This window comes from Suillus bovinus, assembly GCF_016758785.1.
Source record: "Suillus bovinus strain UH-Sbo-P2 chromosome Unknown EDB93scaffold_28, whole genome shotgun sequence".
Taxonomy (NCBI): Eukaryota; Fungi; Basidiomycota; class Agaricomycetes; order Boletales; family Suillaceae; genus Suillus; species Suillus bovinus.
Window position 1 is genome coordinate 308,336 of NW_024542084.1, and position 15,188 is coordinate 323,523.

Sequence of the window (15,188 nt, forward strand, 5' to 3'; positions counted from 1 at the left end):
TTAGAGCTGACCTGTATCACTAACAATATTGTCTTCTACAGCATGTTGGCCCATTGGAAAAGCTTTGTTCTGTTCTGATAATAGTTGTTATTTAAATGAACATATAATTTTTATGAGGGAAAGACATACCACAAAATATGTCTTCAGAATCATCTTCAGGTACATAGTCTTCTCGCTCACTATCAGCTGCTCTGACATCATTGAGATGACGAACTGATGCAGTAATGACATCTGGAATGCCATGTTCTGGAAACAATGCGATGTTATCTTCAGATATTGCGATGTTGTTATACAATGGATTTTCTCGTTTAAGGAAGAGCAGTGCATTCCGTAGATGACGGCAGCTCACAGTAAGAAAAGCAGGTAAGCAATGTTCAGGGAAATTGTTAGGTCCTACAATGGAAACACCGATTATGGCTTCTAGTATGGCGGGTTTGGGAGGAAGTAATTTTCCTTCCACCATAGCTGAAATAGCAGATATATTGAGTTGATATGTCGATACATTCCCATGTAAACCACTGTTCAAACCAGCTGTATCCCAGTGAACAGCACCGCGTTTCTTTGGGAAAAGTTTGATGATATATGCAGCAAGATATGATAATGCAATCAAAATGCGTTCAGGAAGAGTGAGCATCGCAAGTTCATCTGGAATTTCGCCGACCCAGAGATTATTGGCAAGAGATAGAGCGGGAGTTTTATTTGATTTGATGTCGTCAAAGCACTTGTTGCAAAAGAAGCCGTATTGATCATCGTTTTTAGTGGTGATAGCAGGATTATACAGCAACATTCCATATATGAGACATTGACTGTGGTGATGCAGGTACAGCTTCAGCACATTTTTGTACTGAATGGAAAGTAAAGAAAGTTCTTTTGTCTCACACATTAAGAATTCCCCTGCGCAAGCGACACATATAGTCGATCGACAAGCATCATGTCCTGTACGATCAATGAAACTTGTTAAGCATTTATTTCGCACTGAGTCTTCCACCTCCTCCAGGAATGATGATTCAACAGATATGTCTCGGCTTTGCTGCAAACATACTTTTTTCAGTTGATTTTCTTCATGAGCCTCTAGTCGCACGGCTTTAGCATCTACTGCTGACAGCACTGCGCATTGCAGAACTGCTGAATGTCGAATACATGCTAATAAACTGTTTCAATTTCGTTTATCAGCTCTTGTAAGTTTGAATTCACGGAGAGTCAATGATATTTCCTTGACAGTGAGCTGGTTCAGTGCAGTTTCGAGTGTCGTAGAAGATGGAAGAGAGCAATCTTCAATAAGCTCTGTTTTAGCTTGTCCCACAGAGATGATGCTAGAATGCGTATCCACAGAGTTTTGCACATAAGCTTCCAAGTCACTTCATTTTCACTTTTCAACTCAATTTAGATTTTGAGCACCTATTGCAGTTATTATCTCTTTTTTTGTCAATGTTTTGAGCGAGGAATTAAGTTGCTGAGACATGTTCGTTAATAGAGTTAAGTTAAGCAAAGCGATATGTACGAGCATACGACATCAGCAACAGTGACATTTTTGATAAAGGGCTCCAATGATGTCAATCCACATGATTTACACAGTGCACGTCATTTACATAATTGTAGCGCCGCTCACGTGCCAGTTCCCAACTCCGCTGGCTCAATCCCTTTCCTATTTCATTCTTCCCACACATCGCTACCCTCCTTGCCTTTAAATTTTGAATGGCCAATGTCATCCTGTTCTTCATTCAGGTCGTGCACCACATCGCAAAGTACTCATTCTGGCCCTTTTGGGGTGTGCTGTTCCCACACGGCATGCCAAATGGCCTGTTCCTGGCCGGTGTGTTCTGCAATGAAGAAACACGCATGTGGTTGTACATTTGAATTGTGAACATTGTTTGACTTTACAGACCACAAGTATAGAGGTCAGTGTTGAATTATGATACTATGATTCAAACCCGTCATGGACGGAGATTTCCCACGCACGATTTGGTAGAGAACGGCATGTTTGTTGCAGACAAAACCCTCCTCCACTACCATGGGAGTCGGGAATTGCAGCAGTGGAGTGCACTCAGAACTTTTTTGTCAATACAAAGCACTACTGATTCGACTTACTCGCTCTGCCAGTCATCTTTTTTCCGTGCAATGATACAGCCCTACACCGAACAACTGTTATGCAGATTCTTCCATTGTACGTCTACTGTTTTACCTGCAAACTCTGCTGATATTTTAAAGATTGCCAAAGTGCAATGCGCTGTTTAATGATTTAGTGCTTTTAATTTTGGTATGGAGTTAGTAGTATTTGCTCACCTACTGATGATCATATTAGCAATTAACATATCATCTTTGTTCATATCCACAATGGGTGTATCTGGAAGTAAATTCTGTTTCACCACTAATAAACTTCCTTTCACTGTTGTTGATGTTCCTGTCATACACACCATATGTTCCAATAGATGATTGGTTGTAAAGTGATTTACTGGATTGTCAAAAAATACAGTATACAGCGCATGAATCACCATTTTGCAGTTTGGTATACTGTCAAAAGTATGGCACATATGTTGTCGGGTACAAGTCAGGGCATTTGTATCTCGTTGTTTGACCCAGTAATTGACATATAAGTCATTAAGAGTCGGTTTGGTTTTTACTCCATCAATGACAGGAACAGGTACGAGGAAAGGCCTATAGCATGCGACACCGTAAAAAGCTGCCTTGTAAATGAATCTGAATTTCTATGTTATATAGTATTAAATTGATAATACATAGTCATCAATGCCATGCTTACTGGCTTGCGACAGCGAATTCCTTTGGGTATATACTTCATGTTGGAGCCTATATATGCACATGTTTCAGTGTTTGATACTCTAAATAGTTACAATACATACAATTAACAGATCCTTCAACATTTAAATTACTTTTCATTGTATGGATGTTGAAACGACATGCATTGTTGGTACAATACATGTTTAAACACCATTCAATATCGACGTTGTGGAAAGTACACGTCACTGAGTCTGTGATATCCCAATCAACAGACTCTCGGAGACGTTTGTTGTCTAAGTGATGCCACAAAGTGGGACAGCGATTTCCACAGCTGCTGCAAATAAAATCTGTATCTTTTTCCACCCTCAACTGATCATGAAACTCGCCTGCACAACCCAATTTATGGTACCATGACACTAAGTCACTGGTATGACTATGTATCGAGATGTTTTGTCGCATCCATTGCGGGTAAAAGCATGTAATGCCTCCAGTCGTCATGTATACCATATCCGTGGTCAAAGGTGTGTTGAGAATAACATGTAGAATGTGTGTGTCTTTTTTAGGACAAGCAAGGGTAATGAAACGACAATGGTGTTTGTATTTGCCAAAATGGTCGATGACATGAACCATTGCTGGGTGGCAAGACTCAGAGATGCAAGTATAATCCAGGATCTTCATCAAAAAATCATGCAAGACATTGAAGTATAAATGCAGTACAACAATGTTAAAGTCTCGCATCTCTTGATGTATATCTCCAGAAATCATCGCACGTGCTGCTGAACCAGTGACTATGCTTGCAGATTGACGAAGAGTTTGGACGAAAGAGTCAAATGCTCCATTAGTGAAGGGCACTACTATGCATCTGAAACGTCTATATATCACGTGTTGACCAATTCCACGCATAGCACGGCAGGTACATGTCATTGCAATGACATCTGCTATTGGCAACATCGCTAGGATCATAGTAGCAATGTCTTCTTTTTGAGTTATTACTAATTATACATTAAATGTGTAATAACAAATTGATATGTATAGCACTCACATATCATTTTGTCTTGTATTCTGAATCGAAGAACACGTCTGTCTGAGTAATGTTTATCTGCACCTCGCAATATGCATCTCTCAGCCACTCTAATAATTTATTGATATTTATCATTGTTTATTATTGGCACATACCCCATCATATTTCGTCGCATACCATATGACCTTGCAAGCAAGGTGACTATGCGGAATCGCAAAATCAATACTTGAGTATCAGAAACGGCCAAACAAGGACCCCGTAAGCACATGACCGCGAGAGTTGTAGTAGCGCTAGTGTAGTATATGCAATTCACTGAAAGATGATGTCATCACCATCAGATTCCTCCCCAGAGACACCTGGATTCACGGCAACATTCATTATTTACCTTGATACATACACCAAGACTACTACTGAAAATAATGGCAAAGCAAAAACCAAGGAAGTGAAATCTACGAAAGTCAAGGAACTGGTCTTTCAAGTCTCTGAGTCCAACTACATCAAATTTCTGACAACAATTCTCATGAAGCACGACAAATCACACTTAGTGTTGTGCAAGGCCTGGCTCAGCCCAAAAGCTGGGGCTTGGGCTCGGCTTACCAGGGCTCAGGCCTACTCAGATTGCAGGCCGGGCCCTCCTTGATGGCTCAGGCTAGGCTCAGGCCAGGGCTTTGTATTCATTTGCACTAGAGTATGTCTAACATTTGTACAAAAATCTCATCGTCATCTCCAGAATCCCTGCACTCATCTTCAGCATCCAAGTCCTCAACTAATGTATCCCAGGGTTCACCTGATTTGCCATCAGCTTTCTGAGGGCTGTTAAGTTCATCCTCCAACTCGGTCATGATTGAAGGGTCTTTGCGAAATAGCAGACCTTGTTTGAACATACATTTGAGACATTGAAGGGCTTCAACGATGTCAGCCTCCAGACGGTTCCTCTGCTTACTGATTGTGATACCTGCTGATGAAAAAGCCCTCTCACTCAATACAGATGTTGCCATGATCGAGAGGAAGTCTCGTGTGAGCGAGGCCCAAACTGGGTAGCATGGAGCATTGATACCCCACCACTGGGTAACCGTCAAGTCTCCGAGATGATCCTTGGAGTTTAGGTAGGCATGAAAATCATTCTGCCAGGGTTTTGATGGGTCCGCAGGGTCCAAAAGAGAGACTGAAGGTGTCCATGAGACTGCCGAGGGAACAGGCCAAAAAGATTCTTCAGATCCCTCATCCTCGCCATCGGAAAGCTCGCCCAATAAGGCATCTAGTTTGCGGTTGCCAGTGGTGGTGCGAAGCTCGGCAGATGTTGGTAACTGCTCAGCACCAGTTTCCGTACATCTGCGTGTAGCGCTCTTCATACTAATGCATCATGTCAGCAAATGGCACAGTTGGTAGGCAGTGAGAAGAGACATACCATCTGTTCAGCATTCTCAAGAGCTCCGCAAAGCAGTTCTTCACCCCAGTAGCGTCAAATGTGGGCTGCTTTTTGAGTAGGGTCAAGTACTATGTTTCATCCAATGTTTAGTATACATACAACTAAAACGAGAGCACATAAACATGGCCATGATATGAGCATCTGAGTGGGCAGCCTTTGTGTAGTATTCCGAAATTTTCTCAAGGCCAGCATCCAAACCTTTGTGAAAATCAATGTATTTGACCCATCCAGAACATAGGACCAAGCAGCGTGTAGTCCTTCGAGTGTGGGGAGTGCAAGGTGTAGTGTGGGTCCCTGATCTGTTGAAAACGAGTGCTGTGCCAATTCCTCAAACTAATCCACAAGAGTATGAGTACTGAACGAGTTCTAGTAATATAAAATCAAACTTACACTGAGGATTGACAACAGCTTCTGCACACAAGACCATTCATCATCTGAGAGTTCCAGCTCAGCAAGTTTTCTTCATCAAGTAAGGTCTCGTTCTTGTAAAGATATCCGACCGACAAAATAATTCACATCCTAAAAAGAATAGTGAGTGACAAAAAACAAAGAGCTCACTATGAACAAACATACCTCTCGAAGCTCATAAGCTCGACAAAGCATTACAAAGGTGGATGACCACCAAACTTTCATATCGAGGAGGAGTTGTCAAGCATTGGAGACAGGGACATGTCCATTCTCAGCATTATGAGTTTTGCTGATACAATAATCAATTCACATTCTGTGAGAGTGAGAGGGAGATTTACTTACGTGCACATGTTACAATCACGCACTTTCTTGCCATCCTTGGCATAAGGGGTCAAGAAGAGAGCATCGATGTCTCAACTCCGCTGCTCGCGATGTGGTTTTGATGGTTCGTCGATGTCAAGAACTTGGACATCTTCGAGAAATCCATCTGCATCGACAGCATCTGCAGGTGGATCATCAACATGCTCATGGACATGTTTTTTTGCTGGTCTAGCAGGGACGGAACACTCCTCTTGTGGAATGGGAGCTGGAGCTTTGCGTTTGGTAGGTTTTGTGGCAGGCGCAGTGGGAAGTGATGCTTTAGCAGCCTCGTGAGCCCTTCAATGTGACGATAACTCTAAATCAGCCGTGTTATCAGCACTGACGACCTTAGCAGTCGGTGTACCTGCTCATTTAGGACGTGTGGGAGGTGCCTGTTCACTTTCAGAGTCGCTGATGGGAGAGTCAACACATGGAATCATCGTGCAGTGTTTGGGTGAAAATATTCCCCGGTCCTGCTGGCATATTCAATCTAAGCTTAGAGTTTGAAAGGTGCAATTAATACTGTACAGAAGTGCGCGGAATTCCGTGACAGTTGTGTTGATTGACAGGTCTGCAAGCCGCAGCTCAAGGGCCAGGCCCAGGCCTGTGCAGACAATGAGCCAGGCCTGAAGTAGGGATTAGCATGGGTATACCCCGAGGTATATGCATTGACACCCGCACCCACACCCACCAATATACCCACACCCATACCAGGGGTGTGGGTTTTCATGTGGGTACCGAAGATAGACACCCATACCCATACCCATGGAGGGTATACCCGGGGGTGTCATTGAATTAGTACTACAAAAACAGCAATTGTAGCTACCCTAACTGTATTTGGTACCATCCTTCCTCAAGTTCTAGCTCCTCGTCACCTACAACATCCGCGAGGTTGCTAACAGCTAAAATGTCTTCATTCTTCACCAGACCCAGCCAGCTCCAGTAACTCAAGCACAAGAGGGCGCGAGTGGACTGCACATTTAAGCGAGAACGGACATGTGACAGGACAAGGCGGCCACGGCTGAAGAGCCGTTCAACATCCACTGAAGTAGCTGTGATCAATGTTAGAAATCATTTGAAATGAGTAGGTTGCTTTTACCTTCTTTGGCCGTGTGCTGTCCACACTGGCACTGTCATCATTCTTTCTCTTTTTTGATTTGGCCTCGAGCTTCTCGTCAAGTGCAGCCTTGGCTTTCCCAGTTAGTTTGGTAATCCGTTTAGTGGAAGAATGGAAGGGGTTTCGCTGCATGACAGTAGGATGTGTTCGTGATTTAGAGTTTAGAGTTAGAGTTTGCAATACTATTTGTATGTCTTTGGAGCTTTGGAGTTGGTAAAATATATATCTGCTTACTAAACCCACACCCACAACATACCCACACCCACAACCCATGTGGGTTTCATATACCCATGCTAATCCCTAGCCTGAAGCCCTCATAGGCCCTACTCCAAAGCCCAGCTCGGCCAGGCCCAACAAGGCTCAGCTCAGCTCGGCCTAGGGCTTCAGGCCGGGCTTTGCACAACACTAATCACACTATAGGATCACTGAGAAGAAGAAATACACTTTCAAGTACCCCCTTGGCAATTCTCGTGGGTGAGTGATCATTTCATAAAAATAGTACGTTTTTCTTCGTTCCATTCGAGAGCATAAGCAGAAATGTGTTTGCGCTTGAAATGTAACTGCGAAAATGTGTGAAGAAATGTTTGCAGAGACACAAGCACACCACGGCGAGAGTGCAATTCATGCTGTAGCTCATCGAGATAAATAGTAGGGTGGTGACGAAGAATGGCAGTGATGAAGGCAATGTCATCAATGGTGAGAGTGCGACGCCAGCCTGCATGCTTGCTGTGGATACCAGAGTGCTGTAAACTCCAAGTCAAGGGACAGAGCTGTAAAACCTTGTACACAAGAGTCTTTTTTACTCCAAGGAGATGGCATATATGTTTAATGGAGTGCCCACGTCGATGGAGAACAGGGATTCGAGCCTTTAGATCGTTCGAAACAGTGCGTGGCGGCATTGAATGACACAGACACTGCGCAGCGCAAATCTCGCAGTCATATGCTTCCTTGTTCGGCCGTTTCCGACGATCAAGTTTTGATTTTGCGATTCCGCATAGTTTCGGAATCAGCTGTAAACATATCGTTCATTCCCCAGTGCTACAGATAAATGTGCGTTCACCAGAATATCCAATAATTTCAAATGTATCTCTTGTACCTGTATCTCAGATACCAAAACAATTCCGAAGAACCCAGCGAATAATAGGATAAAAATAATGAACAAAATGTCGAAACATGCTAAACGAAGTGTTTGTAATAAGTAAACTGAAGAGTGTCGCCCAATAAACTCTGCTGTAGTTTAAACACTACAGAGTCTGGCACTGTCCTAGTTATCAAGGGGCAGTGTCTGGAGCTGCAAACAACGACGGTGAGCCAACGTTCTACAAATTAATACACGTCTTCACTTACGTTTGTATTTGAATGAGACGGTATGCATCACGTTCATGCGATGACACAGTAACAACCGCCAGAGCTTGATTGAGACTCCTCCTCTACTGGTGTCGACGATGCAGAACTGCTCTTATCGTCATCGGTCTTTGAAGCGGACAACATAGCGAGGATGTCTGAAAATGAGTCCATTGCACTTTTGGGATGTAAAAAGGACGAGGGTGTGACTTTTACGAGTAGAAGGTAAAGAGAGCAGTTGGATGAACTGCTGATGGACGAGAGGCAAAAGTTGGTTGAGCTGTTAGAAGTCGTAATTTCGGGAGACTTATATACATTTCTACCATGACTCGGCGGGCGAGAATGTTTCTACCCAATTGTCATCAAAATTGACTTTCAGACTGAGACTTACCGGCCACAGGAACCAAGTCCGCTGTCCCAGAGACTGCATTGACACGTAAACAATAAGCAAGCTAGCAATAGCGGATACATGTGGGACTACATCAGGTGAGCCGCGACCGTTCCGATGGGTAGGACAACTCCTGGTGGGGCTTGACAATAAAGTCATCCCGATTAGGCAGCCATAGTATTCGTTGAAAAGGTTCAACAATGAACTCAATTGGCTCCAGACTTGGGGTGATGACGAATATTTTTCCGAGGTACATTTTATTGGCTCGCGATATTGGCCTGGATCAGCTGCCGAGGACAAGTCGAGCGGAGAAAGGATCTGGAAGGCAAAAATGCCAATATGCTGCACAATAGATGGCTCAGCCGTCTATCTGCTTGATGGGGTATCCGACAGCCTGAACGGTGCATCGTATATCCATTCGAACAACTGCGTAATATCATTAGCAAGCAATTCGGGGAACTGACGAGAAGAGCACTTACACTTGGACTCTGGAGTGTGATACGTAGCCTCGTTCATTACAATTTGTCGAGTTCCTGGCAGAAAAAGATGGGCTTGATGGGAAAGTTAGCGTGTAATGTCATAGTGGGTAAGGTGTGGGTATGGGACCTGGGTGAGAATTGAGGGTGAGGATTCAGGGGAGCTGAAATACCCGAAGACGTTGAGAAGATAAATTCAAAATCTTAATGAAGGTGCTAGGTACTGCCGGCAATTGCCATCGGCAGAATGGCCCGACTGAGTCGTGTTCTCCGGTTACCTGATATATTACCCATGGGTCTCGACCTGCACAGCAACTGCCCATCGACGGTTCCGCCATGTTTGAAAGGCACAGTGTAGTCACGACCTGTCACCTGACTTGCAGCTTGCTCAAGACTTGCACATGTACTGCACCTTTCCTGCTCTGCGCTTTTACTCAGGATGAATGTGATCAAGCTCTCTGCAACTGACTTTCCCGTCAAGTCCGTGAAGATATTCAGCTCCGACGTAGCTGAAGTCACTCGCATTCTCCCCCTCAACTTTAACCAGCCTCTAGTACGTGCATAGTGATCGACTTTAGCGGCTTATAAGACTCAGTCACTTACTACTAAATCATAATTAGAATGAATCGCTAGCCATCGAGATTTCAAACCTTCCCCTCCTCTATTGGCAGAGTGGAATTCGGGCATCTGTGACCATTGGTTCAGATGATTTTCTAGTCATGGATTACTACCACAGCCCGTCAGAATATAAACCCAACCTGTTTGGCTATCGGCCTGAGACTACTAGTGATGTCCTTCGAGATCTGCGGGCCGAGTTGACGCGCTTAGAGGACGAGCGTCAACTACGGCAACAAAGCTTTGTCTTCCTGTCGACGTACATGAACTCCGTTGCCAAAGGAGATGCTTTGGCAGGTGTAGCAGAACCTGCACAACTCGTCGCATTCTTTGATGAGTTCATAGACATTGGCAAGAGTCGATCTGAAGTCATCGCGGTACTTGACCAGCAGATCAAGGACGTTAAGAAGGAGATAGACGAAGGAATCCAGCGACTTCATCTCGAATCCTGGTACTTGTCGACTAAAGCCACTGTTGTTCTTGCACCAGTTTCTGGCCGCACCGCCACGGTCGCTGAGCTGGAACTGAAGTACAGTGAGTTCTCTTACCATTAAGCCGTCATCTATCACTGAGTCTTCACCAGGGGTCAGCGCTACCTGGAAGCCTGTATACGAACTGCATGTTACGACCATTGACGGTGTCCCTTCTTCATCAGTCGTTCTGACTTATCGATGTCAAATTTCTCAGTGTACCGGGGAGAATTGGGACAATGTGGAGCTTGCGGTGACAACAGAAAAGCCCTTTGTTCCTTTAGTAGGAGTCCCTGAACTCAAGAAGACGGAGTTAAAACAACAAGGGTCCTTTTTGCAGCCTGACCAACCGGCAGGCAGGCCCCGAATTTTACCATTATGGAATACCACAGAATATGCTTCACCTTTTGCAGATATTTTGTCCTCAACACAGAAAGACAGGCAATCCATATTTGGAAGCATTCAGAGTGCCTCTCACCAAGCTGGGGCTGCACAGGGACCTACAGCAGACAACGTGTTCAAAGTTTCACAGGGACAACCTACTGCCACAACCCAAAGTCTCTTTGCATTTACTCCAGCGCAATCAAGTGCACTGGCAGGTCAACCTTTCGGATTTCCTCCACCACAATCACAGGCATATTCCTCAACGATTATTCCACCATCAGAATCCACTACGCGGAACCCGAGTGTGTCGGGTTATGGCGGGAGTAATGCCACAGAGGACACCATTGCCTTCAACCAATCAAGACCAAACTTGCAGCAGTCTCAGTCATTGACTTCTTTGTCCGCTTCCGCGCAGCCATCATCGTCACAGCACCAAAGAGACAGCGCAGTGTTAGCAGAGGTACGTCATGATCGTTTCCTATTACTAGCAAATGCGACAATGATCTTTTCGTAGCTTGACAAAGCCGTGACCCATACAACGACCACAAATGTATTCATTCCAAGCCGTGTAGAGGGGGGCACCCATCACATTCTTATAGCAACCATCCCACTAGAAGCATTATTTACTAGAGTTGCAGTACCGAGCGTGAACTCTCGCGTCTTTTGGACTGTGGGTGGCGTCTCGTTTATGTCATCATATTTGCCTCATATCTATCATTCTAGGCCGAGATTTCGAACACAAGCAACTATATACTGACTCCGGGCACTATTCACACTTACTTGGATGGAAGTCACGTTTCTGACAGTGACATTACGGTACGTTGTTTCTTATGTTCAGTTTTCGGAACCCGTTACCTTGCACATCGAAGCAGAGTATCAACCAGCCACAAACCATCCAATGCTCTCTTGGTATTGACCCCGCGATAACTGCGCAGTATAACCGCACTGTCCACTCAATACCTGAGTTCGCCGTGCATAACGACAGGGCGATTACAACGCATACTGTCACAACCACCCTCAAAAACACGCACCACGACCCCATCAGCAACGTTATCGTTCGCGCATCTCTGCCGATTTCTGCAGACCCTCGTGTTAAAGTCAGATTGCAAGAACCCGAAGGCCTTGCTGACATCTACTCAGGAATGGTACGAGCAGGAGATGGGTGTTATGCGAGGTGGTCGACCACTGGTGACCGCGCAGGAAAGGATGAAGGACTGTTCGAGTGGGTGTGCTTTAGCGTGAAACCTGGTTCACAGGTGTTGAAAGCAGTGTGGCGCGTGACCGCCCCTCAGGGTCTTAGTCTCACAGAACCATAGTTCGGCCTATCTACGGCGACTTGCTATCTGAGTCTAAGAAGAGTGGGAAAGGTATACGATACGTTTATTAGATTGTCGTTCTTTCGGGGCGAGGGTAAGAATTCCTCTGTACAGTACTGTACAAAATGCTTGCGTATGCACAACATCAATTATAATACATCGTTGTTGACTGGTTTATGCAGACGTCGTAGTCTTGGCCATCTTTTACAGTACACCATCACTGCGCACAGCACATTGCCCAAATTCCAGTTTCTTCAAACCTTCATCCTTGGGTAAGATGTCCTGTTACACATCATGTAGTCAAATCCGCTAGATGTATCACAACGAACTCACATGTTCGAAGATTCCCAAGGGCAGAGCGAGAGTCACACAAGCATTTGGAGAGTCCTAAGATAAAAGTGAATAAAATTGTCGGGAAACTCAAATTGGATTTGACTTACCACAATTGCACCGATATGGCTTTCTACCGGCGCAGCAGACATCAGAAGGTCTGAATGACATTGAGCATTTTTCTCCCCCTCACGGTACACATGACTTACATGCTTGCTCACGGGCTACGGCCATTCGTTGATCAGTATATGGCTCATGTTGCGACAGGGGACTTACTGTAACCAATCTTCATAAGATAAGCGATGGCGTTCAAAGCGGCCTGTTTATAGGCCACCGTGCTAAGTAGAGTGTTAATGAACTACGCATCGTGTATCAAGGGAAAGCACACTGACGCATCCATGTTGTACTGGGTACCATCGCCATCTGTTAATTATTATCGTCAATAATGAATGATGTGACATTCAATGTGCTCATGCATACGGTAGTCTACGCTGATCCCCTGGAAGATCAACTAGAAAATTACATTAGCAACTAAACAGACGATGTGCCTATGTACGTACCTTTGCAGAGTATAGCGGATCGACGGGAGAGGGCTGTGACGGTCAGCACCAGCGAGTGGCCACCTGAGACAAGCACATACCAGGAAGATGGGTTGTTTCATAGCAAACTTCTCAACGCCGCCCTTGATGATGCTAGTGCTGAAGGTGACTATTCCAGCCTGGAAGCCACATTAGTGAGAGTAGACCAAATTGCAGAAAATCCACACCATCTCTATGGCGCCACAGAAGGACAGCTAAGTAGTGCTTGTTCAGATCACCTACGCACTGATAGATTCTAGCCTACCTCGCCCTGTTTGAATGTTAGCATGAGCGGAACTGCATGATTGAGACACTTACGTCTCCTTGAGAGAAATGGAGATCGCCAACGGACAAATTTGCGCCCTTCACGAATACAGGGAAATAGCAGCGCGAGCCCCTTGATCCAAAATATGTCAGGAACAACGGAAGCCTGTAGCCAGCTTTCTTTACCTTGACAAGTTTTTAATCTATGAAGCAGACAGTTACTACAATTGAGATAATAAATGCTGATTTGAAGGTAGCTTACATCGCAATTACCACCATGCTCTCTTCCAGGAATCGTCCGCGCGCCTTCGCGATAAATTTTCGCACGTAGATCATCAGGGAGGTCTTGGCCGACATAGGCACCTGGTACCAATGGGCCATAGGCGACGGGAGGAACTGAATTGGCGTGAGCTTCAATAAGGGCACCTTCACGCTTGTTCCAAGTTGCCAATAGCTCAGCGGACGGTGCTGTACCGATCAAACCAGGATGTGACACGCCAGCGAAGCGTACGCCAGGAATGTGCCTTGAAGTGGCATAGACACCTGGAGACATGTCATCAGGTTGAGCACGTATCGTAGAAAGATGCAAACCTTTGAAGTCCCAAATAGCTTTTGCAGCTCTGCTCTGAAATTCGCGAGCTACGTAGAATATTGATTAAAAAGATGCAAAATATGGCAGTTCTGTTCGCTCACCAAACAATCCGCCACCATTTTCGAGTTCGAAAATACCCTGCTGCACTTTAGGCACTGGATTACCAAAATTGTGAGAGCCCTTACGGTGTAACCCCAGGGCATTTTGTCAAACGGTCTGACTATGAACAAATTAAAAAAGAGACACAGGCAACAACTAGGTACGACATACCATCAAGGATATCAACTACAAGGCAGTCTCCGGGCTCGGCGCCCTCCACAGCGATTGGACCGGACAAATTATGAACGCTGGTCAGGTCCACATCTCTGATATCATCGCTCGCTGACGAAAACAGTCGTATCCAAGCAGATCCCTATGATGGCAAAAACCCGTATACGTACTGTCATTGTTGCCGATTTGTGCTCCTGTCCAGTCAACACATTCGACGTTGAACACCTGTGCAGATAATCGAACGTCAGACAAGTGTATATATGACATCCAAGCATCGTAACACACCTGTCCGGGCTTCACTGTGGCAACGGCAGGAATATCGGGACTGCGAAACAGGGTCATGGGATCGATTGCGGAACGAACAACGTACTAACTCACTGCCAGCGGTTGTGCAGGTTCTAAAACAAATGTTAACGAATGCTACAACTAAGGTGAATCACGGAGCAAACCTTCTGCTCTCTTGCGGGACTTGCAGCCAACCGACATCATGAGTTAAAGATGAGAACATATCAACCTAAAAACCTACACAAAAGGATCAGCCTATGGGTGCAGTGCTCAATTGTCAATTTTCGTATGTGAACAGGATGCAGTTACGTACCGAAATCAAGGTTGGGTGAGCTACGGAGTTCGTGACGGTTGCCATCAGTTAATCGCTTTCGCTTGGTGATGATACTTGGGGACGAAAAGGCTGAGTCGAAAGGAAAGAAATATCATGATGACTGGAGCCAATAGCTTATATTAGCTCCTGATAAGACTGGCGGTCCGCACTATACCGCAATGGGAACTATATGGGTGGCATCAATCTTGACTGCATCTGGAGTCTCAAGGCTTAATTTTGAACCAGTCACTTAATAACGTCAGAACGGAGCAGCGTAAACCGATATTCTCACATGCTATCATGCATTCGCTCTCAGATAGTGGCGAGCAACTTTCAAGTTGAGTCCGAAACGTGCTTGGCAAACTGTAGCAGGGCATGTAATAGACACCGCACGGCTTTTTTGACAGATATGTTCTCAAGGTTTTGACCATCGTGCGAACCTCAAAGATCAGGCGACTGGCAGATGAAACATGAAAGACGTGAGTATGGTGC

At 45.1% G+C, this 15,188-nt stretch overlaps 6 protein-coding genes across 6 annotated transcripts; 1 reads left to right on the forward strand and 5 right to left on the reverse strand.

Moving 5' to 3' along the window:
* Nucleotides 1-883, reverse strand: EDB93DRAFT_1250505 (uncharacterized protein; the record flags this gene model as incomplete). Its single annotated transcript, XM_041453023.1, has 2 exons — nucleotides 1-74; nucleotides 130-883. The coding sequence occupies 2 exons, from the start codon at nucleotides 881-883 to the stop codon at nucleotides 1-3; spliced, it is 828 nt and encodes a 275-aa protein (XP_041307678.1).
* Nucleotides 884-1,749: 866 nt separating this feature from the next.
* On the reverse strand, nucleotides 1,750-2,937 carry EDB93DRAFT_1104052 (uncharacterized protein; the record flags this gene model as incomplete). Its single annotated transcript, XM_041447381.1, has 7 exons — nucleotides 1,750-1,875; nucleotides 1,960-2,050; nucleotides 2,089-2,129; nucleotides 2,183-2,227; nucleotides 2,415-2,705; nucleotides 2,759-2,805; nucleotides 2,859-2,937. 7 exons carry the CDS (start codon nucleotides 2,935-2,937, stop codon nucleotides 1,750-1,752), a joined length of 720 nt encoding a protein of 239 aa, XP_041307679.1.
* Nucleotides 2,938-6,776: 3,839 nt separating this feature from the next.
* EDB93DRAFT_1085396 (uncharacterized protein) lies at nucleotides 6,777-7,007 on the reverse strand (the record flags this gene model as incomplete). Its single annotated transcript, XM_041445908.1, has 1 exon — nucleotides 6,777-7,007. A coding segment is annotated over one exon (231 nt), but the record flags the coding sequence as incomplete, so codon positions are not given.
* Nucleotides 7,008-8,182: 1,175 nt separating this feature from the next.
* On the reverse strand, nucleotides 8,183-9,010 carry EDB93DRAFT_404795 (uncharacterized protein). Its single transcript, XM_041456282.1, has 3 exons — nucleotides 8,807-9,010; nucleotides 8,419-8,734; nucleotides 8,183-8,362 (listed from the first exon to the last, which is right to left on the reverse strand). Exons 1-2 carry the CDS (start codon nucleotides 8,884-8,886, stop codon nucleotides 8,452-8,454), a joined length of 363 nt encoding a protein of 120 aa, XP_041307681.1. The 5' UTR covers nucleotides 8,887-9,010; the 3' UTR covers nucleotides 8,183-8,362; nucleotides 8,419-8,451.
* A 708-nt stretch (nucleotides 9,011-9,718) lies between these two features.
* EDB93DRAFT_1250508 (uncharacterized protein) lies at nucleotides 9,719-12,064 on the forward strand (the record flags this gene model as incomplete). The annotated part of the gene is made up of 6 exons (XM_041453024.1): nucleotides 9,719-9,832; nucleotides 9,900-10,428; nucleotides 10,478-11,208; nucleotides 11,263-11,418; nucleotides 11,472-11,564; nucleotides 11,621-12,064. The coding sequence occupies 6 exons, from the start codon at nucleotides 9,719-9,721 to the stop codon at nucleotides 12,062-12,064; spliced, it is 2,067 nt and encodes a 688-aa protein (XP_041307682.1).
* Nucleotides 12,065-12,166: 102 nt separating this feature from the next.
* EDB93DRAFT_404817 (Acetamidase Formamidase) lies at nucleotides 12,167-15,006 on the reverse strand. Its single transcript, XM_041456283.1, has 25 exons — nucleotides 14,989-15,006; nucleotides 14,697-14,926; nucleotides 14,625-14,638; nucleotides 14,548-14,566; nucleotides 14,477-14,496; nucleotides 14,384-14,423; nucleotides 14,269-14,323; nucleotides 14,099-14,209; nucleotides 14,014-14,048; nucleotides 13,930-13,966; nucleotides 13,828-13,875; nucleotides 13,499-13,779; nucleotides 13,423-13,439; nucleotides 13,291-13,369; nucleotides 13,238-13,243; nucleotides 13,161-13,187; nucleotides 13,035-13,112; nucleotides 12,955-12,987; nucleotides 12,875-12,905; nucleotides 12,787-12,817; nucleotides 12,671-12,732; nucleotides 12,604-12,618; nucleotides 12,505-12,554; nucleotides 12,398-12,451; nucleotides 12,167-12,346 (listed from the first exon to the last, which is right to left on the reverse strand). Exons 2-25 carry the CDS (start codon nucleotides 14,739-14,741, stop codon nucleotides 12,269-12,271), a joined length of 1,266 nt encoding a protein of 421 aa, XP_041307683.1. The 5' UTR covers nucleotides 14,742-14,926; nucleotides 14,989-15,006; the 3' UTR covers nucleotides 12,167-12,268.
* Between the last annotated feature and the right edge of the window lie 182 nt (nucleotides 15,007-15,188).

Bases quoted from the DNA above. Each gene is read 5' to 3' on its own strand.
- EDB93DRAFT_404795 (XM_041456282.1), bottom strand. From the start codon at position 8,886: ATGTATCCGCTATTGCTAGCTTGCTTATTGTTTACGTGTCAATGCAGT. The intron at 8,735-8,806 runs GTAAGTCTCAGT...GAGTCATGGTAG, and splicing joins GGACTTGGTTCCTGTGGCCG to AAATGTATATAAGTCTCCCG.
- EDB93DRAFT_404817 (XM_041456283.1), bottom strand. From the start codon at position 14,741: ATGGCAACCGTCACGAACTCCGTAGCTCACCCAACCTTGATTTCG. The intron at 13,876-13,929 runs GTGAGCGAACAG...TATTCTACGTAG, and splicing joins AAATGGTGGCGGATTGTTTG to CTCGCGAATTTCAGAGCAGA. The intron at 13,780-13,827 runs GTTTGCATCTTT...ACATGTCTCCAG, and splicing joins AGCTATTTGGGACTTCAAAG to GTGTCTATGCCACTTCAAGG.